The sequence below is a fragment of the Coccomyxa subellipsoidea genome (genome assembly GCF_000258705.1).
Source record: "Coccomyxa subellipsoidea C-169, whole genome shotgun sequence".
Classification (NCBI taxonomy): Eukaryota; Viridiplantae; Chlorophyta; class Trebouxiophyceae; family Coccomyxaceae; genus Coccomyxa; species Coccomyxa subellipsoidea.
Window position 1 is genome coordinate 941,951 of NW_005178038.1, and position 22,277 is coordinate 964,227.

Genomic DNA, 22,277 nt, shown 5'->3' on the forward strand with positions numbered 1-22,277 from the left:
ATACGATTTCAAGTTTTTTTTCAAATGATCAGTCCACGGTTGTGCGCCAGGTGTCCAGCTCCATGACTCTGGGAGTCGGCAGGAAGCCGGACCGTGCACTGCGCAGCGCCGTCCCCTTCTGCTTTGAGTTGATATCTGTGTTGAACGGCACCTGCATGCAAACAGGTTGCAGACTTTACCATGCTGTTTATTGTGCACAACTCCTAGCACATGGCAGCGACAGCTCTTTCGCATGATTCAGGAGGTAACAAACCCCTGTCACTGACAGTGACCCCTGACACTGCCATCAAGTCAGCCAAGGACCGTCACTGAGCTAGGTGCACTTGCCAGAGAAGCAGGGATGAGCCAGCTAACCAAGGGCAGTGGCCGGCAGGCTTCCTGGCACCAGCTTGAGTGCCAAACAAGTCAGCCCCATTTCACTCATGTGCATGTAACTCCAGTTAACTCTATTGAACCGATCAACTCCTCCCAAAAATGGGGAAATAATACAGCCAGAGAAGAAACCCTAAATATAGAAAGAGAAGAAGAAGAATAGGTGCGCGCCTGCAGCTCGGTCTGGAGACTGGCGCTGCACTTGGCGATGATGGCGTAGCCGCCGTAGGGGGTTCCCTCCCTCTGGCGCCCCAGCAGCGCCGCAGTCGCGCGCTCACCCTCCCCGGCCGTCTCTATCAGCATGCGCCCATTCCTGCCCGCCAGCTGCAAGATAGCCAGAACACCCACGTCAGCTTTAGCACAAGGAAGGGGTGCAGGTGACGGTATTTCTGCCCATGTCCTCTCTTTTACTACTCAAATGACCGTGGTGACCCTTTGACCGAGCCAGGCCTGCCTTTTGCACAAATCTGATATACATGCTGTAATAGGTAACCCCACCTAGAGGTCATCTGATTACTAAAGGCCAGACAAGTACAAGGCATTTCTGATGTGTGCCACTGCTTTTGATCACCCCTGATCCTCAGCCTTCAGCAAGGAGCTCCAGATCAAGTTGCATGGACATCATGACCCAGACAAGCATGTCAAAGTAATTTCTTGAGCTGGCATCTGTGATGCAGGCTCAGACTACCTACACTCTGCTGTCCTTGGAAGGGGAGCATGGTTGAGGCTGCGCTGTCGGCAAGAAGTGTTTCGTGTTTACACTTGCACCTCCTGATCACACACCCCTGGCATCTGCAATTTCGATATACCTTATCAGGTGAGGAACCAATTCGTCATGAGGACAGTCAGTGGTGCAGAGTGATGTGGCGCACCCTGCAGAGCCAGGTACGGGCCTCGGGGTCGGCGGCGCTGATGTCAGCGAGCGCTGCGGCCGCCACGTCACGCGCTCGGTCATTGGCGCTCGCCAGCATGTCCACCAGTGGCCGTCCCGCGCTCTGCGCAGGAGCCCCCGGCAAGTCAGTGCATGCAAACAATCACCCTGTTTCTCATAAAGGCAGCCAGTTTTGAAGACTATTTAAGCGATTGGGCCACCATAGCAGCAATAGGGTGTGCTCATCAATGGAGGGTCTTTTGGTGCTCATGTTCTCCGCACCGTCCATCAAAAATCCGTGCATACAAGCAAGGGCGGAAACAAAGGGCCGACCCCGATTCTGAAAGTGATGTACACTGCAGCAGGGGTGAAAACAATTGCAAAAGGTAAGTACAAGGGGGAAAGGCAGGCAACAAACCTCGGCGAGCTGCCATGAGTCGGCGGTGGCGGTGGCGATGCCGCCCAGCGCGGCGGCGGCGGTGAGCTTGGCGGCGGCGAACTTGTAGCCGCGCATTAGGATCTCGTTCTTGCCGCGCTCGTACGACAGGCACTGCACCGGCCCCGTCACTGCCTCCAGCATCTGCGCACCAGCTCACTCTCAGCCATCCCCTCATACTGTTCCCAGGAATCACTAAAAGCGCCTCCTGAACCTGAAATCACTGTTATAAAGCAAGCACCATCATGATGCCGACCTCATTTAGGAATGCGGCATACTTTTCCTCTTACGCAAGGGCTCAACTCTGTCGATTTAGATCATGTGTCAGCGTCTCACTAGCCGTCGAAATGGGGATGATACTGTCCTTTTGTTCAATGGATTGTACAGGGGTATTGAAGACAGGGTTAGTATGTCAGCAAGCTGTAGGACGCATTTTTACAGGGGCGGTGAGGGCACACCCCGGGGGAGTGCTGGAGGTGCAGCAGCTCGAGGAGGGGCTGCGTGGCTCCCGACTCGGCAATAACGCGCGCCAACTGCTCATGGGCCGCCAGGCATGCCAACACATCCGCCGCTACGATGCGGCAGTACCTGCATCAGCCAAAAACTCAACGCTTTTGCTCGTGCTCCCTCCTTGTCAATACAGCTAACACCCCTGTTGTTTGGCAGCGGCCCAGCAGCGGTGCAGGCACACTCCACAATTTGTCAATCAGCGTGCCTCGCAGTCAACCGCAATACTAAACCCCATGAGGGCGAGGGCCTAGGCTCAAGCTCTAAAGGTCAGAGGGCGGGGAGCTCAGATGTAGAACGGCAATATTGCCATTCGCCTTTCTGAAAGTCAGCTGCCACATGCAATCTATTGATATTTGCGACATATGTCTTGCGTGACAGCTGCAAGCACAGCGGCCGCACCAGCTCTCTGCGGAGAGGAGGGCAACGAGCGGCTTGACGCCCCCGGCCGCGGCCACAGCAGCCTGCAGGGCCGGGCGCGCGGCGGCCATGTTGTAGAGCGCGGCCGCCGCCGCGTACTGGCCGTCCGCCTGCGCATGTTTCAACAGCGCCACCAGATCTGGCACCGCGCCTGAGTCCGCCACCTCCGCCTGCAATCACCCAGAGATTCTCTCGCCTCTGCATGCATGCCTGCCGCCCGTTGTATTTGGCACAACACTATCCTGCCATCACACGGAGCTCCTCTCGCCTTTGCTGGTAAAGAGCTGCATGACTGCGCCCGTCGACAATTTCAGAACACAATCCTGGCATCGCATGGTGCTGTTGGCAGTGGAGGTTGCTGTGCTGAGACATTCTTTTGATATGTTGGCTGAACGGAAAGGACCTTTCCATGGCGAAGGAAGACTGCCGTAGCTGTAGACACCATTCTCAACCTCGCTCAAGAGCGCTCCATCGGATGGGTTCAGTCGAAATCAATAAATCGAGAAATTTGGCGGCGTGACTTTGAGGTCCGCGACGTGCTTGCATGTGCTGCCATATCAAAGTGGTTAGAGCCCTGGTCCGCAGCTCTGGTGCGCACCAGAGGTGTTCCCGACTCCTGTGAGCTTGAGGATCAGCTGTATGGGCCAGCGTGGCTGAGGAAAAGTATGCTGTTGATCATTAGGGGTTGCGCAAACTCACCGCGATGGCGGCGTTGCCGAGGGTGAGGTTGCACATGGCGCCGGCGGCCAAGGATCGCAGCGGCAGGGGCCCACTTCGCAGCAGGCCCAGCAGGTGCGGCAGGCAGCCGCCCGAGGCGATGTCCTCGGCCGTGCGCGTTCCCTCCTCGGGGCAGAATGCCAGCGCCTGCAGCGCGCCGATGCACGCCGCCCTCTGCTGCACGTTGCCTGCCCAGCCACGGGTCACCACGGATCAGACAGAGGCACGATGGGTCACCCTCCGGCATGGCTCACCCTCCATCATGTAGAAACCAGGGCCTTTCTTTAGGTGTCCCATACTATTCTCATTATCAAGAACGTTTCGAACTTTTTTGTCCACAAAATGACAGGTTGAAGTCCACAGCAGGTCTCATTTCTAGTGCTCCAGCTTATTAAAGAGGTTACTGTGAAGTGGGTGCTCAACAGAGCAGTAATTGTATCAGTCGGGAAGGCGCTCGCCGCACCTGACACGAGGAGGTTTGTCAAGATCTTCACGGCCCCAGCTGCGACCAGGGCCGGGCGCAGGGCCTCGCTCTCCGCAGCCATCGCCTGCCAAGGCAACACCCAAAAGACTTTGAAGGCTTTGCAAAGATTGGCTGAGCAGGCCAAAGACAATGCAGCCTCCAGAGATGACAGATGGCAGCACCGCATTAGAGCCAAGCAAGCACAACCACTCTGTGCGTTCTCTCATCTTGGGACTGAGACCAGCTTGTAGCTTATACTTGTGCACGCAGCGTGACACCAAAGAATCTGGTTTCTCACCTTGCAAACGGATGAAAGCAGGCTTGATTAGACCAGGGCAAACACGGGACACAGGGGCGGCACCTGGAGCGCCTCGGCTGCGGCCTTCTTGCCGTGGCCACTGCCGTGCTGCATGATGCGCACGAGCAGCGCGATGCCGCCGCTGTCCGCCACCAGCTGCGCAGCCGCCGCGCTGCCCTCCACCGCCGCGGATATTGCTGACGCCAGGGCAAACGCCACACGCGGCTTGGCGCCCTACGGATTTGATGGCTTGACTATTTAGCTTTGATACCCGTCAGAGAAAGGATGAGAGGCACTTGAGCAACACCCTTTGGGAGCGAAGCAATTTAAGTGGGCGCAAAACCTCATGAAAAAGCTGAGAACGTGGTTTGTTTGCTGGTTCAATGTGAGAAAGTGTGTCACCTGCAGCGCCTGAACAAGGGCGGGCAGGCAGCTGCGGGCAGCGAACTTGTGCCCGGCGTCGCCGTCGAGCGCCAGGTGGCGCAGGATCCGCGCGGCGCTGTACTGCATCTGCGCCCCGTACTCGCAGGTGCCGCCGGCGGCGGCGCCGTCCGCGGCCGGCCCACGCGCACAGCCCGGGCTCCACCGCTGTGCAGCCGAGCCGGGCCGCTCCGGCGTGCACGCCTGCGAGGACGCACTGCCGGCTTCGCTGGCCGCGTGGCCGCCGCTGCCGCCGCGGCGCAAGTCCGGGGTCGAGGCGGCGCCGAACGGCGACCGCGGCGGCAGGCCCATGGGCGAGCGGGGCGGCAGCCCCGCGGAGCCGGGCCGGGGGCCGGGGCCGGCCGGCATGGCGCGCGCGGCCAGCGGGTGCAGCACCTGCCCGGACGGGTAGCAGGGTAGCGGGGCCATCAGCTGGTGCTGCTGGCTGTCGAGCAGGCGCAGCAGCGCGTCCGGGCCGGCCGCGGCGACAAACGCGGCGCGGCTGCGGCTGTCGGCCGCCGTCAGACGCTTGAGCGCGAAGACGGCGTCAGCCAGTGCGCGCGGCTGCGCTGCCGGCGCCGCCAGCAGCTGCACCAGCCCTTCCACCGCGCCAGCCTGGCCGGCAAATCTGTCATCTCAACCTGTAGTCTATAGGATCTTCTGTTGCATCAAAGAACGAGACTGCCAGCATCATTTTCAGGTTTGAAAATTCAGCAGATATTGGCTGGTACCGTTGATGACATGCAGCAACCAGAGGGAGGTGTACGGGGAGAACAAAGGTGCCATAAGAAGGGCAGACGCACCTCTGCAAGCACCCACTGCGTGGTGTGGTCGTCCGCGATGACTCGGCGTATGATGTTGGCCACGCTGCTGCGCACGCCCACCGGGCTGTTGACTTGCAGCAGTCCTGCCAGAACTCCCAAATGCTTGTCGTTCTGCACAATTGCAAACATGATTTTAATCCGAGATGGTAGTCCATTTCTCCTCACGGCTCGCCACCATCAAACCTTTCATGCAGCCAAAGGCCACAGAGGAGGCAGATGACTTTTGAACACTTGTAGCCTTCACATGACTTTCACACAGTGCGTACCCGATGCCTCCGCCACCGCCGAGCACAAAATTCAGCGTTGCATTACGGGCTCAGGCTTTCTGCAAGCAGAGAAGCTTGGGATCCAAGGTTGCACTGTAGGCGCAGATTCCTGAAAGCCGAGAAAATGGGAGCGTATGTGCACTCTATAACATGAAAGCTTCCCAAGCTGTATATTGGTGTCACCATGCATACGATGAGCAAGGGCTTTCAGCAGGGCGCTGAGAGGGGCACCATGCATATGATGAGTGAGGTTGTTCAGCAGCGGGCTGAGGAGGTCACCTGAGCAAGGTTGCCCCTGGCAGGGCCGTGTGCGATGAGGCGGTTGAGGCCCCATGCGGCGGAGGCCTGCATGTTGACCTTGCTGTGCCGCACCAGGCGAATCAGCGGCTTCACGAATGCAGCGCTGGGAAACTCCTCGCACTCCACCGGGCACGCCGCCGCTATGGCGCCCACTATCAGGCTGAATGCCACCCTGCAGGCAGCAAGTTTTAATTCTCATTATATCTCCAAAAGAGGTCCATGCATGGTCATGTCATGACGAAAACAGCAGCCCTATTTAGTCTTAGGATATCCGCCCCAAGTTTGGCACTGCAATGTTTGTTGCCAGCGCCGTCTCACAGAACAAGCAGCAGGGAAACGCTGGGGCAAGCTCCCAACACATTGAGAGTTTAAGGATTCCTATAACTGCATTATCTGAAGGAGAGCTCAATGCGCAGCAATTCTCCAACATTATTTATGCCTGCACAGCCTGGTTGGCATTCTGCACAAGAGATCAGCGGCCCCTGCCCAGATATTGTTTCTCTGGCTGTAAGCAGGCCGGACTAGTTTCGAGAGCGCCAAGCCACAGGCAGGCTGCAGACAAGCACCGGGGCCAAATCCAAACGCTTGGAAAGGACACCCAATTCCTGATGTTTCCTTTGCTATGAAACATAGGAATCTTTGAATTATTTCTGGACGAGCGCTGCGTGAATCTGATTCTATGTTAATGACCCCTGCTATGCATGCTCTGGTAGGGCGCCCTGCCTAGAAGTCATTCGTTTACCAAGGACCAGAGGATTACGTAAGCGCAGAGGGATTTCCCTGGCGCTCGCACTGCTTTGATGCCTGCATATCTCTTTCTATACTGTCAACAATGTTGCAGGGCTGCTGGATTTATCAAGGGGTGGGTGCGCGCACCTGGCCTCTGTGTAGCTGGCGCGGTGCATGGGCAGCAGGGCGCCCAGAGTGCCCACATCAGTCCCGGAGCTGTCCATGTTGGGGATGTTGGGCATGTAGCGCACGCCCTCCATGTCCATCGGGCTGTCCTGCACCCTGTGGCCTGGCTGCCCCCCTGCGGGCGCTGCCGCCATGTCCAGACCCACCCTTCAGTGCTGTGGTCCAGCAGCCTCAGCAGTAGTTTCCGGCATATTCGGTGTTGACAAGGGCCAGAAACCCACACTCGCACACGACAGCTTGACTCTTTGACATTCCTTGGCGAGGGCGCCATCGACCCACACCAAGACGTGCACCAGTAGTTGCGCAAGTAACTTGCCAGTGCTTACACACAATTGTCTAGGACTAGCTCACAGAGTTGAAACTTGTGGCTTACCTAAAATACGGGGCACATGTTTCTGGCCTATCCTAATGCAATACCCCATGCTACATGGTTGAGGGCGTCACCTGGGGTGCTGGGAGCCACGTTCCAGGAAGGAGAGAGGTCCACGAGAGCGCGCAGCTCCGCCACGATGCTGGCGCGCGCAGTGGGGCTGGCTCGGGGCTCCAGCTGAGCGGCAATCCATTCGGCCAGCGCCTTGAGCAGGAGGGAGGTGGCCTTGGGCACCTGCTCGCAGGTGCATGCGTCATTGACATGCTCCCCGTCCCAGGCCCAGCGGGGACGATGGGGCATGGCAATGCACGCCTGGACCTCCCCGGGAAATTGAACCGCTGAGAACAGCGGGCTTGCAGTGCTACTATCATGCAGGTGGATCACAGCATGCATGTCCCTGTACCTCTCAGGAAACCCACCTGCTGAAATCACCGGGCTTGCAACAGGACTTTTGCGCATGTCGCTCGGAGGACGTTGCTTGAAGCACATCACTCAAAGCATGCATGCATTGAATGCCAGATGCACCTCTGGTGTGCATGCTAGGCCCAGAGTCATGCATCTCAAACCCTTATCTGATGGTCACCCAGGAACTGGAGCATAAAGCAGTGAAAAATGATGGTGCATTGTTGCCTGTTTGCCATCTGTTTGCCTGGCTGCAAAGGGATAAATCAGAGGTCTGTATGATTGTCAGGTGGCAAAATAGAGTGTCGAGGGGAACACAGCCCAGGGCATGCCTTGGTAGACTCGGAGCGCGCCACAAGGAGGCCGGCCGCCTGCTTCAGGAAGGGGCCCAGCCCCGCTCTCAGGATGCCCACAAACACCCCCGGCCGCTCCGACTTCTGCACACACACACAAGCCACAATCCCCCCGTCAAAACTTCACCCGCTCGACTGCATGCTTCACCAACTCCTTTTCAGATCTGCGTCATGAGTGCTGCAGATCGGGCAGACTGCACAAGTTCAAATGAGCAATTTAAAATCTTGGAGCAAGGCAGGCTTAGGTGCTCGCTTAAGCAAGAGAGCTACATGTACATTGGACATGTGAAGGTACATGGCAATTTCACATTGTGCAGCACGACAGGCCCCAGGTGCTCCCTTATGACGAAGAGCTACACTAAGAGCTACATGCACATTGGAGATGTGAAGGTACATGGCCATCTGTTATATTGTGGCACGACAGGCCAAGGCGTTTGCTTGAGAACGACAGCTGCTTGTGCACTGTGAAATATGAACAAGCGGGGAGAGGGCGGCACCTCTGCTGCTGCGCGGTTGCCTTCACTGACGCCGCCGAAGAGCAGCGAATGCAGCTTGCACATGGCAATCTGCTTCTCCTCCAGTGGCGCGTCTGCCGCCAGCCGCGCCGCCAGCTTGTGAGCGCCTATTGGACACCCCAAAATACCCCTTCAGCTAGGGAGTTTTTTTATCATCGTCAGGTCCCTCTGAGCCCTTGGGAGAGCGCTTTTCTTTGCCTTGCTTGTGCATTGAAGAACTCATGGAAGGAGCAGAGACCAGCGCAACAGCATGCTTATTTCCCAAATGTGCCCCTTGCAGAGTTCCCCTTGCAAGTGTGGCATAGCAGCAGAGGCTGACAGGACATTCCATGAGAGGGCCAAGCCTACACACCGGCAGACAACCGCCGAGTGACGGGCGTCTGCAGCCAGACAGTGCCCGGGTTGCGGCCCACTTGTGCACTCCTGCCCATGGAGCCGCCCGGGGACCGTGCCAGGCTGCTGTCCGCCCTGTCCGCCATCGGCGAGCTCGGCGCGCTTCCGCTGCTGCTGCACCTGTCACGTGGAACACCACTCATCACTAATGCTACTAAGTGCAAATCATCTCCCTCAATAGATCGGGAGTTTGCCGTCCGGCTGAGATGCCGTGTGTCATGCCACTCTTGCAGAGGGCATCACTCAAGCGCCAACGCGACTGAATTCAAGATGACTTGAACAATGGAAAGGAGATTGACTTTCTCGCCGATGTGCCCTTGATCACAAGATAAATTGGCAGCATGCGAAGCAGGGGGATGGGGGGCTCGCACCTGTCGGGAGTGGGGGGCTGGTCTGGGGCGGGGGATAGTATGCGGACGGGGGTGCCTGGTGCAGTCTGCGGCCTGGGCAGCACAGGATGGTATGGTAGTACATGGGGCACCAGCAGCTCAAAGGCAGGCAGGGGCGGCCACGTGGTCAGCCCCTCAGGTGGCTGCTGCTGCTGAATGCGCAGCGGCTTAGGGCTGCCCTGCCCGGGGCTGAGCTGCCTGGGGCTGGGGGAAGCCAATGGGGGCGCCCTTCTTGGAGGTGTGTTGGGGCACATGCGGTAGCCCAACTTGATGATGGCGGAGCACAGAGCTGCGGGCTGGTCGCCAGATTTGGCGTGGGCCTCGGAGACAACGCAGCTGGTGCCTGATGATGGGGAGTCTGCACTGCTGCCCTTGCTTTTGTGGGGGGATGTCCGCCTTGGGGAGCTCTTCTTGGGGGGAGACCCTCTCAACCGCAGCTGGCGCGGAGTCTTCGAACCTGTGCTGCTGCCTATGTTGGGGCTCCTGTTCTCAGATCGGTAGTCTGAGACCGCCATTTTTTTCTCAGATGGGCACAATCCTACAAATGTGTGAAGGGTCTCCTCATAACCAAGCGGCGCGGGATGATATTCAAATGCCCATCAATAGTGCATTCAGCTCAGCTATCACATTTCTGTCCAGATCGGCATTGCTGTATCAACAATACTCATAAGAGATCGATGCCACATGTCTGTGCTGCGCTGGTCACTTTGAAAATACTCGGACACAGCCACACTGGTCCAGCTGATCGCCAACTTCCTAACGATCGCCAACGAATGCCCGATCACCGTCCGTCATTTGTGATCGCGATATGATCTGTCGAGCGAGGGAGCGAGGGAGGTGGCGCCAACTCGTTCAAAATTTTTGAAGTCAGGGAATATTCTCATTTCCCATTCCAAGGATTCTTTTTCCTTTTCCAATGTTTCGGTACAAATACACTGCAAGACAGCATCAGTCAAAGCAAGGATCCTGTGTTCGCCACGCAGATTACTATAGAACAGCTACTAGAGCTACTGCTAATTGCCACTACACACAAGCACAAAAAGGAATATTCCTCAAAGCACTCTGTATCATGCATGATCATGAAAGTCTCTCATGGCATCTCCTGTGGGGCTTCTATGCAAAAATCCTCCAAAAATCCTCACATCTGATCAGAGCTCAAGCTCTGTCATGTCATCAGGAGCAGGCGCCATCTGCGCGGCCCCTGGCCATCCCCCTGCATTTTGACCTGGCGCTTCATGCTGCTGGCCTCCCCAGTCCATCTGACCCTGTGCTTGCGCAGTCCCCCATCCGGACACTCCATGCATTGCTTGGTAGTCCACTCCCGGCTGCTGTGTGGCCTCCCCGCCAAGCACTGCTGAGTAGGACGTGTAGTAATCACCGCCCGCGACCTGCCCTGTCTCCGTGCTTTGAGAGTACACAAACCTACCCATGTCCCCAAGCTGGCTCCCTCCGTTCGCGGCTGATCCCGCCGAAGCCGGTTGCAATGCCGGGGGGGCCAGGCGCGAGGCGGTGGCGGGCTGTGGGGGACTGGGGGGACCCTGGGAGGTCCCGTTGCTGACCGGGGGTGACAGGTACTGCGAAAAGCTGCCCACGCGGCCCCCCATGCCCTGCTTGGACCCTCCCGGCCAGCCGCCGCCATTCCCTGCCATTTCAGTGTTTCCCTGGTAGTCGCTGTTAGCTGTCGGGGGTGGATTTGAGTACTCAAGGCGGCTGTCGGGGGACTGCTGCTGCTGTGCTTCGATGCGGGCCGGCGACGGGCCGTCAGCTGCAAACTCGGAGCTGACCGGCTGCTGGAAGGACGGAGCCTGGGCCGCAGCGGAGTCGCGGGCGGCGGTGGGCACGAAGAAGGATGGCTTTGCCGCCTTGGCCGCAGGCGTGGGCACCAGAGGCGGCAGCGATGCATGGCTGGCGGTTGACGGCCTGTGACGCAGAATACACCACACCTAAATTGCTGCAGCACTCAGCTGCTATATGTTTGCTGGAAACCACCAAGACACTGTGGGTAAGGGTTGGCGGAGAGCACAGTCTGATTGAGATGACGCCAGGCCTTCTCGCACAGCATTTATTAATCACAAAGGTCGAGAGGGCAAGCGCCGTGCCTGCTAGTGTTCATGGTGTTGACGTATCTGGCCCCGGCCCCGGTGCGGCGGGAAGCCGGCTGCGGCCCCGATCCGCTCGGGCCGGTCGGCGGCGCCGACCCTGCACATAGAGCACAAATTGACATTATTCAACACCTCTCTTGAACACAATGACCTTGACATTCCCGGCATGAAACTCCCTTGAAATTAGGTGGCACAACGATCAGTGGGGTCTTGCGAAGAGAGGAGCACCTGCAGATGGGGCGCTGTCGGGTGCGCGGCGGATTGCAGGTGGAGGCGGCAGCGGCGCGGCCGCGGCGGGGATCTCCGCGCCCTGCTCCCGCCACATGCCACGCTCCTTGTCGTAGAAGAACTTGTTCTCCTCACCCAACCTCGCCTCCTTCTGCACCAGCATCGAGCACCTCTCACAATTGTGAATTTGAATCTGCAAGCTTGGAGAAAAGCACCTTTTATGCCAGCAACTGCTCAACAGGTGAGTTTCCAAAGATGCCAACATCGCAAGCAAGACCAGGTCTTTGAGTCAAGGACATATGGTTAGAGAGAACTGCAAGAGCATAGAGTGAGCGCGTCAATGAGGTTCTGATGAGTTCAAATGGTGCTTACGCTGCTGGCAGGAGCTGCAGCGCCTAGCAGGCCACCCAGGTTGCCCAGCATGCTGCGCAGGGACGACGTGCTGCTAAGAGCGCTGCTGGGCGCATTGCCGGGCGCACCCCGCCGCTCGGCTGCCGCAGCCGCCAGATCCGGCGGGCCGGCATTCGCAAATGCGCTGCCCGATGGCTGCGGCGGCTGGGGGCCCGGGCTGCTAGACCTGGCCGCTGCATGCGCGGCCGGGCTCGGGGTGATGCCGGTGTGTGGCTGGCCGTGCGCGCCGGTGAAGCTGTCTGAGGAGGTGTGCGCATGTGCGCTGCCGGATCGCCGGTGCTGCACAGCGCATGTGCTTTCATCAAAGGGCATCTGTGACGCGCTTGTTACTGGGCACGGTCTCGCGCTATTTTGTCACACAGGAGGGACCAAGCTAGCTTTCAATTTTGTGTTTTCTTTGACAGCCTTCGGATGAAAAGTGCCAGAGCATGCTCATACCAGAAACATGAACAAGTAGTGACGCCTTCAAAAGGACCAAATCAGGGAAGTGTGGTTTTGAGGTCAGGATGATGAGGAGGTGGGGAATCCTGACAAACCTGTGGAGAGCCAGAGTCATTGCGGCGACGGAGGCCAAAGGGATCCACCTCTGATCCGGTGGAGGGGGGTCCAGATGGGGGGACCTCCCCCCCGCTGATGAGCTTGTTGATGCCCCGGTCCAGGAAGCGCCCCAGGCCGCTGATGAATGAGCTGCTCTGCGAATGCTTCACCGACAGGTTGAACATCTGTGCACAGGCCACACAGCATGAGGATCAACAATTTGTGAACCTGGAAACTTCTCGTGTTGGGTTTGAACGGCTACAACGCAACCAGAAAGCATCCTAATGCTTGCAGCGGCTGCTGTATATCAGGAGCTGTCAGTGGGATAGCAGTAGCCCAATGGCTTCTTGAAACCGTTCTTTTTCACAATTCCTATTGATCGTTTTTCAAAGAAATCAGCCATAGGGCAACCACAACAACCGTGACAAAGTATGCCAAGATCAATATTTTGAAGCAAATGGGTCCCACAATTGTCAGGGTGATGAGATTTGAGGGAAATAGTGCCCAAACAGGAACACACCGAGGCATGCGTTCGGAGGCGTTCCTCCAGCTCGGCCACCATGGCGCGGCAGACCAGCAGACCAGGGGGCACCTTGGCGCCAAAAGAGGCGAGTGCTGCCTGCACGAGGCCTACATAGTGCACAGCGGGCGCTATGAGGCCAGCCTCGGCCAGCCGCGCCGCGTAGACCACTTTGTAGGGCAGCATGGGCAGCGTCAGCGCCCCCGGCTGGGCAGCCCCTGTCCAGAAAAACCGATGTTATTCCCATGCTCTCGATTGATAGGATTGTAATAGCTGAGAAACGGCATGAAAAGCGTCGAAAACGACGCTGCAGCAGTGATAAACCAGACGGCAATTTGACATACATGTTGGGGGCTTCCAGAGGAGCACACGCAGGGATTGCACAGGGAAACGAGCGAACCGCGTGTTTCTTGATTGACATCGGGTGTGGGCCGATTTTGTGGAGAAGATAAGAAATCTGATGTGACCCCAACCCTCGATGTTGTACTGAGGCATGCTGAAAGGTTGACTCGGTGATTACAGTGGAGAGAGGGAATACTCACCGGGGAGTTTGGCCCACTCAAGGACTTCGGTGCGCTGCAGCGCAGGAATAGAAGCGAGCGATCGCGGCGCCGCCCGGTGATCTGCTCCCAGCAGGCACAGCCGCGCGGCCGGGTCATACGGCTGCGGCATGAGCCCCGCCACCAAGTAGCACAGCTGCGCCGCATCCTCCTGCATGCCAGCATCAGCGCGATCGGCACAGATCAACTCTGGAACTAGTAAGATCAATGCTAAGCTTGGCAACTGCACACAGACACACAGCACAGCTGCGCCGCGTGTTCCTGCTCACAAGATTATGCATGAGCCACCTAATCTCCTGTAGAGCATCACAAGTTGGGCCAGACACACTAGTGCCATCCGCGCGTGTGCTCTGAGCGGTTTGAGGTTTCCAGGAAGTCTGACAAAGCAGACATGCATGAAGCACAAGATTGCGCCCTCAATGAGGTGCTGATGATGTGGAATACGCTAATTGCAAACAGAGGATGCTAGCGAGAGGGTCGGTTTGCAGGAGGGTGGTCTGCGCACCTGCCCCTTGTGCTGCCACAGGCGGTCCCCGAGACGCGCAATGAGGGCCTCATCAGCAGGGGTCGCCATGTTGGCAGCTAGGATGGCCAGGTTCTCCCGCCACTCTGTCAGCATTGCCACCTCAGCCGCGCTTGGCCCCGCCTCCTCCTCGACAGGAGCCGCCTCCTGCTGCTGCACGCATCACCACCGCAGATACTCTCTCAAGCCACGCAATTCGAAAGGATGTTAAAATGAGCCATCAGAGGTTCCATACATGCGGCAACGCAATGTGTTCTTGGGGAATAGGACTGGTCGCTTCCTGCTGGGGCAAATACCTAATGACAGATCCGCAAAAAAGCATTCAGGCCATGCGACTGTAACGGAGTTTCTACCAGCCGGTCTAGCCAATGTCTTGCCGATTTCCCCAATACCGAGGCAGGCTTGTCTTGATGCCAGGTTACAAACAAAAGGATGCAAAAGTCCAGAGGTATTGAAGATACCTTGGGAGGGGCCCCCGCAAGGAGGGCCTTGAGGCCGAAGCTGCCCGAGGGTGGCCCGGATTTGCCGCCCGCCTGCCCGGCCGGGCCCGCCGGCGCGATCGCGGCGCCCGGGGCCGGCAACACGGCGTCAGGGCGGCCGGCCAGCATGTGAAACGCGCAGTACAGCGGCATTCCCGGGGCGGCAACCGCAGCCGCCATCGCCGTCGCCGTGTCGGAAAACGCTCGGTCGCCGCATGTGCGCGCCAGCAGCAGCGCTGGACCCCATAGCTGCCCCTCAACAGCCACCCTGCAACAGGCACCACTTCTTTTGAGTACCCCCTTCGAAACACGCCAGATTGCAGAGCAGCCCTTTGGTGTTTGTTCTATCTCAAAGGTTGCACTCCAACATGATTTACTTTATTCCTACCCTATCTTGTCTTTCGAATTCTTAATGTTGCAAAACACTTAAGGCACTTAATGACTGTACAGTCCCTCTTGCGTGATCAGCACGCCCTTGACAATCCAGCGTGGTCCGCATGCCCAACAGCAAATATTAGGGGAGCGCACTTGAGGGCTTCTGCCTTCTGTCCGCTCATCAGCAGAGCCTGCATGGAAGCCGCTGCAGCAGGGTCTACATTCCCCCCAGGCAAGGGCGAGCGCGTAGATGGGACCCCATTGCCCCAGCCAACACCCGCTGCAGTGCTGCCAGCTTCTGGCACAAGCACCTTGGCCAGCTGTGCCTCTGCACCCCATCATACACCCCTGTCATTCGCCGCCTCTGTGGTCCACACATCTGCACTCGGTGATCAACTAACCCACACATGTGCAAAAAACTACAGAAGCTTTGGCAAGATGTGGTTTTCTACTTCCTGCAGGAATGTCAGGTGCAAGGGGTGCCCCTCACCAGGAGTGAGCTGGTCCTTCGTCTTGCCGCCCTTGGTCTGTGAGCGCAGGCTGCCACCATTGACTGCAAGCAGGCGCAACACATGCCACATGGCAGCAGTCACAGAGGCCCTGTCCGCCTCATCTCCCCTCGCCGCCTGCCCAGCAATGAATGCCAGCACCTGCCATGCACCACACACACCTCGGCCTTCCTTGCCATCCGTGCTTTTCCTGCATTAGAGAGTGCCCTCACTATCGATGACTCTTCTGGGCACTGATGCCATTGCAGGTCTGGGTCTACTTTCATGAGATATGGGTGAAAGGTGCGCGGACCTTATCGCGAGGCAGTGAGGGCGTGAGGGGCCCTGGGAATTGCTCCAGCAGCTCCTGCGAGTCATCCTTCACGCCAGCCTGCACCAGACCACTACAGCTTCATGACTCTGGCCGCGCAGGGCTGACAATCTGCACATCACAAAGTGCAGAGCGTTTTGCTAAAGGACTGCATGGGAATGTGTGTCAGAATATAACCATGCCAGCAGACCCCTCTTAGACTGCCCTGCAAGGACTGATTATCAGTGTCCTACAGAATCTGCAGGCTTCTGCAAAATGACTGCATGAGGTCTCGTGATACAGGGGAGGTGCGGGCGGACCTGCGTCCACTGTGCCTGTGGCTGCAGCTGCGCAAGGTCTGCTGTCAGAGTGGCAACGCGCATGGGATGCAACTGCCCCGGCTGCCACCGCATATCCAGGCTGACTGGACCCGCCGAAAACACGCTGCCTGCAGCAGTGAGATGGCCCCTTGTGAGCGCCATGCAAGGCAGACACATTATTTATAGACAGCTCGGGTACGATTTAATTGTGCGTGCCATTACAGTAGATATGCATTGCTAAGAAGCACGCCTGTTTTCATAAGTGAGTCATCCTGACTGTCATTCTGCATCTTTTGCCGAGGCAAGGCATCATTTGCTCAGAAACTATACATCATCTTTGTCTCTGCGCTGCCGAAAGAGCAAAAGCAGGAGGGATGTGAGAGCTCGGCAATTGTAATGAGTAGAGAGGCGCTAGACATTATGAAGGACCCATCTGAAGACACGTTGTACGGTAGTCACATAGGCTTATGTCGTGAATGCCAGTACATGTGCTGCATAAGTCAAGACTTTAGGTGGGCGAAGGTACCTTGCATCCTGGGCCGCATGACAGCGCATCGGCCGCCGAAGCCCCAGGCGATGACTGCGCAGGGGGGCCGGCCGTGGGCGACGCGCGTTCCCTCCGCAGCCGTCCCCGGTACTAACCCCGAATCCGCCGCGGACTGGTGCCTGATCTGGCTGCCCCACACGGCCGCCGGCGGCTGGTGGAAGCTGGGCGTGCGCGGGGATGGCGTGAACGGTATGTTACTAACCCGGTTAGTAACCCCCGGCACGGCAGGCCCCGCGCTCTCGTGCACAACATCGTGGTGCGGCTGCTGCTGAGAGTAGTATTCATAGGAGGGGTCATGGGGCTGCGAGTAGCCTGCCCCACTCGCCTGCAGCTGCTGGTGCCACTGAGGCTGGAATGACGGCTGTGGCTGCCCATATGCCGGTGCGTGCGCCTGCTGCTGCCGCCACTGGGTTGCATTCCAGTCCGCCTGCTGATAGCTCCCCAGCTCCACAGGCTGTTGCTCGTGATTGGGCCCGGGCCACTCGCCTGCATCGCTGACTCCATGGTCGGTGTGTGCGGCTGGGAATATCTGCTCCCGTGCAGACACCTGAGCAGGGTCTCCAACTCCCTCAGATCCACCCCACGATGGCTGCTGCTGCTGGGTCTCCAAAGGAGGACGGCTCTCGTCAGCTGCCGACTCAGGAAGTGCCTTTTCTGCCGCCACCTCTGCTGCTTCTGTCTCATCGATGCCTTGCTGAGGGCCTGAGGATACCGGCGCAGGCTCACTTGGGTCGGTGGTGCCCTGGGGTTGCTCTGTCTGCTCTACCGGGCCGACCGACTGAGTGCCCCCAGTTTCTGCGAGGGCAGGCGGTTTCTGGGTGCTGTCTCCGCTGTCCTGCATGTCCCAGAAGTCCGTATCGGAGACCTCCAGGCCCGGAGCCGGTCCGGTCGGCGGCGGCGCGCCGTAGCCGCTCGCGCCGGCAGACGCCACAGCTTCTACCGGACCCCCCGCGGCGCTGCTCTGATCTCCCCAGCCGGGCCCAGCTGTCTGCAAGGGGTCAGCTTGCCAGCCTTGCTGGGGCTGTGCAGCCTGCTCGGCAGCTCCATTGAAGGCCTGCTGCTCTGTTCCAGTCGCATCCAGAGGCTCGGCGGGATCTGGGTAGTACGAGCCGGCCTCCTGACTGGCAGCCTCTCCCCAAGCAGCGTAGCCAGCGCTGGAGCTCTGCGGCCACTGGGATGCGCTGGCTTCTGGGTAATATTGAGCGGCCTCCTGGGTGCCCTGGCCCCACTGCAGCGCCTGAGGAGCCTGCCACTGCTGCGCGCTTGCAACGGCCTCCGGCGCGTGTGAAGGCGGGAAGGACGGCGGCTGCGGAGGGAATTGCTGCTGCTGCTGATTGTACACAGGCCATTGGCTGCTGGCGAGGGGAGCTGGTGCTGGCTGCTGCCGGCCGAACGCCGGCGGCGCGGCCGGGAGGAAGCTGGCCGCACCGGCCCTCGGCGGCTGCGCAAAGTAGGTATGCGCGCTTGACGGCTGCTGCTGCCCGAAGGACGGCGGTGGCGGCCCAGCCTGAGGCAAATCAAGCCATGCTTTGAGCGTTACAAGATTTTAAGCAAAATATGCAGAACTCCCATTCTTGGGAGACGACTCTCTTGGCCTGTCTGCAGGGGCTCGAGGTCTTCACGAGCCTGAGAAATGCATTCTGATTGGCAAGACACCGAGGGGCTTGCATTAAGAGAGACACAGATACTGCATAAGTATGTGTCTTCACCTGGTTGTTCACAAAGGCTGGCTGTGTCTGAGCTGCGCTACTAGGGCCCCGCAGCTCTGGGACTGCCAGTTTTGGCGCCGCTGTCTGGGGCCTCTTCGGCTGCACCGCCTGCCAGCCTGCTGTGAAATAGTTCTGGCCGCCATTGGCGTATGCATCGGCGGCTGCTGACGGCTGGCCGAATGATGGCAGCTGAGAGTGGCTCTCCTGCACAGCAGAGGCACACCATCCTGCTCTCAGCAACTCTCTTTCCTTTGCTTTTGTAAAAATCCATGATGTATTTTACTGCAACTTTGACTGGGCCAAGGGCCTCGCTTTCATCAATGGCTTCAATCTGGTGCGCACGTCCAGCTGGCGGGCTTCCTAAGCTTGGCGTGCGTGCATGCTGCAAGCTGACCGGCACAACACTGAATCTCTAAAAACGCATGTGCTTCAGGGTGGCATGATTAATCACTTGGGAGTTGGGAGGGGTCCAACCTGGGGTGCTTGCCATGTTGAGTCCCACGCTTGCTGTGCTTGTGGCTGCTGGCTGGCGCTCTCAGCCCAATGGTCTGTAGGAGGTGGCTCCTGGCCACCGTGCAAATCGCTGGCAGTGCCCTGATCATACCAGCCCGCAGCTTCCTGTCCAGAAGTTCCAGCTTCATGCAAGGCTCCCTGCCCAAAGGAAGGACCTGCCTGGGACTGCTCTTGCCATTGAAAGTCGTCTGCCACGCTTGGCTGTGTGAAGTGGCTCTGCTCGGAGGTCGAAGCAAAGGGGGCTGGCATTGGCTCCTCGAATGTGGCCGTAGTTCCGTTTGCAAAAGCCCCCGAAGCATCTCCTGCGACACAGCACAGCCCTCAACTGTCTTCAGCGAATACCTCAGCTGGCATACCCATGTCACAAGCCATGCTTGTAAAACACTGCTGGCACCTCCTGTACAACGTAGTGGGCCACTTGTATGCAGGATAAAGCTTGCCAGTAAAGAGAGGCAACAGAAAAGAGCACAGCAGCAAGAGAAGACCCAGCCCCTTTACCTGTGGGCCACTTACAAGGGTATATGACAAAAGTAATGTGCATCTACAGGATTTCTGGCATACCTGCTGCTGAATCAAGCTCCTCAAAGAAGGAGGCCTCTTCCCCGACAGCACCTCCAAACAGATCTCCCCCGCCACTGAAGAGATCCTCCGATGCACCTCCACCAGCAAAGGGGATGCCCATTGACAACGGCTCGGCTGCAGCAGGCGGCTCATTCCTGCCATGCAGAGTGCCCTCCTGACCCGTACTCTGTTCAGCTTCGACGGGCACCGCTGGTGCACTAGGAGGCTCCTCAACTTGCACCTGGACGCTCTGCTCCGCTGCTGAAGTAGGCGCTGTCGGCTCATGCTCCTCTGTGGCTGGAGGGGGTGCCGGAGCATCTGCGAGTGGGCTCCTGCCCAGCTGGGCAGCTTGGGCAGCCAGGCTGTGGGCAGCGTGCTCCTGAGATACATCCACAATCGCAGCCTGACTTGGCTCCCCCTGCTCCAGCCAGAAGGAGTCTTCCTCTTCCCCAGCGGACTCAGGGAAGAGTGCCTGCACACCGCCGACCTCCTGACCGCCTTCTCCGCCAAACCACGGCGGCGCTGCACTCTGCTGTGCGGCCAATGCTGCAAACGCTCTCTGCGCAGGTTGGGGGTCTGCATTGGGCTCTATTTCTGGGAAGGGCTGCGGCTGCGGCTGCTGCAGCTCAGCCACAACTGCATTGGGCGGGGGAGCTGTGACTGTCTCAGTAGCTCTGCTGGGTGGCTCTAGCAGCTGCTGCTCTGGCAATTGCGCTGCGAGTGCTGGCGGTATGGAAGCTGCCTGAGTGGAGGACTTGTCTTCCTTGGCATCCCCAGCCGGCGCAGCTGTCGCGGGGATCGGCGCATGAGGAGCCCTGCGAAGCGCCGGCGGCTGCAAGCTGTTTTTGGGAGGCTCCTGTGGCAGCGGCTGCTCCTGCTGCGGGTATGCGCGGGGCTCTAAAGCCACTGTGAGGCTGCCAAAGCCCACAACATCTGCCTGAGGCCTGCTGCCGCCTGCACCAGCCTGCCCGCTGTCTGCCCTGGATCCAGACCCCCCCAAGCCAGCGTCTGCACGAGCAGAGAGCGACTCTGATGTGGAAGCAGTGACGGATTCTGGCTCTGCAGTTCTCAGCTTCTCGGCGCCTGCCGGCCTGCCAGAAGCTGCTGCCGATGCAAGCTGCTCTGCCGCCGGTGCGGGCCGCGGCGCGAAGGAGTTAGCCGCAGGGAGCTGGCCGCGGGGACTGTACTCCACTTTCCTTCGCGGCGTGGACGTTTGCGATGCCGCCCTTTCAAGCGCAGCAGGCCTGGGCGCCTCTGCCCGTCCAGCGCCCGTGAAACCTCCACTCGCCAGCTCCTGCATCCTGCCGCCCTCGTCCTGTCTGTCCGGCCTGGTCCATGCAGGCGGCACCCCAAGCGTGGCATCGGCTGTGCGAGGGGTGACAGCCGCTCCTGGCCTGGTACGCACAGTGGGGCGCGGCAGCTGCGGAGGTATTTCCTGGTGGTGTTGCTGCTCTGGGGCCAGGCGCGTAGTGTGCAGGCCTCGCGCAGGTGATGTCGGCACGTCTATCGCGGCACTCCTGCTTCTTGGGCTGCGCAGAGCTTCTGACAGCGCGCCCGAGGCCGGCCTGGGCATTGTGGAGACATTGCTCCTGGTCGGCTGCAGTGATGCTGTAGGGCCATCCCCGCGCCCCGGCGCCTGAGCGGCAGGGGATGTCACAGAGGACACGTCGGATCCTGCCCTCGAGGCGCCGCTGGTGGATCTGAGCAGCACCGAGGGCGGACCTGTTGTTGCCTGCGCCTTGCCAGTTGCCATGCGCGCCCTCTGCTGGGCCAGGCGCTGCCTCTTCTCCTCCAGGCGGGCCTTGGCGAGCTCTGTGCGCGACAGGCCGCCTGTTGTCGGCTTTGTAGTGCCGCTTTCGGTGGTATTGGCATGGGAGCCCGGTTTGCTGGGCTCAGCGCGGCCGCTGCTGCCACGCCCATCCATCGCAGTAGGCAAGCCTGCACACCTCGGTGAAATACGATATATACCGTGCAAATTGTAAATTTGCATTTTTCACAACGTCCGCAAGATTGATATATGTGCATTAGCCCCAGATCATTTGTTTCAGAAGTGGCATGTTCTGGTGGTATATGCTGGAAAGTCTCCTCGCGCATGCAACGCCAAATGGAGGTCCGATAAGAAATGGAAATACTTGATATCAATGCTAAGGTACTTTAGTCAGACATCGAATTGCAATGAAAAATGTTGAGAAGCATCGCGGGATCGAAGCATCACCTCTGATCAAGAGGTACAAATGTTCTCGAAGAGCTCGAGAGGCCTCATCTCTCTTGTGACTACTTGCAGCGTTCCAACATGCTACGCACAGGTCGAAACTGTGGTCTAAATGGAATTGTATTCCCACAGACAATGAGCTGGCTGATTCTAGATCAGTCACCTGGGATAGTCATTGGAACAGTCCAGCAGGAGAAAGGAGGAGCCTTGGACAGGTTTAACAGCCGTATTAAAAGATATGGAATTCTTCTGTGGTCTCATGAGACGCTTGTTGATCAGACTTGGCACAAAGGGATAGTGACCTCGCAGCCGAGAACGGCGTGTCTGTCTTTTTCAGTTTCGTACCACTTGTCAGTTTTCGTGTCCTGTTCGCCTGACGTACAGACTCTTAATAGTCTTTTGGGTATTAACAAAGGCTGGTGGTACTGCGGAGCAGTCAAGCTGCCTGGACGGTCTTATCCGCAAGGTCGGGTGCCACCTGTTGACCTTGGCTAGAACACCGAAACAGCCTCCAGGTAAGCCTAAGCACAAACAGAGAGCCCATATTGAAGAATAAATTCTGTATGTCTCAATATAGCGCAAAGGTAGTGAAGCCGGAAGCATTATGGGGGAGAGCCGGAAACAAGATCTTGGAATGTACTAGTTTCCAGT

The 22,277-nt window shown here is 58.4% G+C and overlaps 3 protein-coding genes across 3 annotated transcripts; all 3 read right to left on the minus strand.

Moving 5' to 3' along the window:
• Positions 1–28: 28 nt before the first annotated feature.
• On the minus strand, positions 29–9,746 carry COCSUDRAFT_65416 (ARM repeat-containing protein; the record flags this gene model as incomplete). Its single annotated transcript, XM_005649045.1, has 18 exons — positions 29–151; positions 505–696; positions 1,245–1,367; positions 1,662–1,823; positions 2,138–2,267; positions 2,589–2,776; positions 3,306–3,511; positions 3,787–3,871; positions 4,148–4,318; positions 4,487–5,119; positions 5,308–5,439; positions 5,874–6,066; positions 6,771–6,933; positions 7,254–7,413; positions 7,914–8,018; positions 8,432–8,556; positions 8,802–8,962; positions 9,214–9,746. The coding sequence occupies 18 exons, from the start codon at positions 9,744–9,746 to the stop codon at positions 29–31; spliced, it is 3,585 nt and encodes a 1,194-aa protein (XP_005649102.1).
• A 398-nt stretch (positions 9,747–10,144) lies between these two features.
• COCSUDRAFT_32750 (hypothetical protein) lies at positions 10,145–10,903 on the minus strand. Its single transcript, XM_005649046.1, has one exon. It carries the CDS (start codon positions 10,878–10,880, stop codon positions 10,380–10,382), a length of 501 nt encoding a protein of 166 aa, XP_005649103.1. The 5' UTR covers positions 10,881–10,903; the 3' UTR covers positions 10,145–10,379.
• Positions 10,904–11,532: 629 nt separating this feature from the next.
• Positions 11,533–19,225, minus strand: COCSUDRAFT_83652 (hypothetical protein; the record flags this gene model as incomplete). The annotated part of the gene is made up of 14 exons (XM_005649447.1): positions 11,533–11,712; positions 11,934–12,251; positions 12,509–12,694; positions 13,030–13,247; positions 13,572–13,740; positions 14,095–14,265; positions 14,574–14,859; positions 15,120–15,183; positions 15,457–15,592; positions 15,768–15,845; positions 16,085–16,212; positions 16,611–18,138; positions 18,341–18,544; positions 19,196–19,225. The coding sequence occupies 14 exons, from the start codon at positions 19,223–19,225 to the stop codon at positions 11,533–11,535; spliced, it is 3,696 nt and encodes a 1,231-aa protein (XP_005649504.1).
• Between the last annotated feature and the right edge of the window lie 3,052 nt (positions 19,226–22,277).

What these genes read in the sequence shown, in the direction of transcription:
- COCSUDRAFT_32750 (XM_005649046.1), bottom strand. Translation starts at nt 10,880, where the DNA reads ATGGCAGGGAATGGCGGCGGCTGGCCGGGAGGGTCCAAGCAGGGCATG.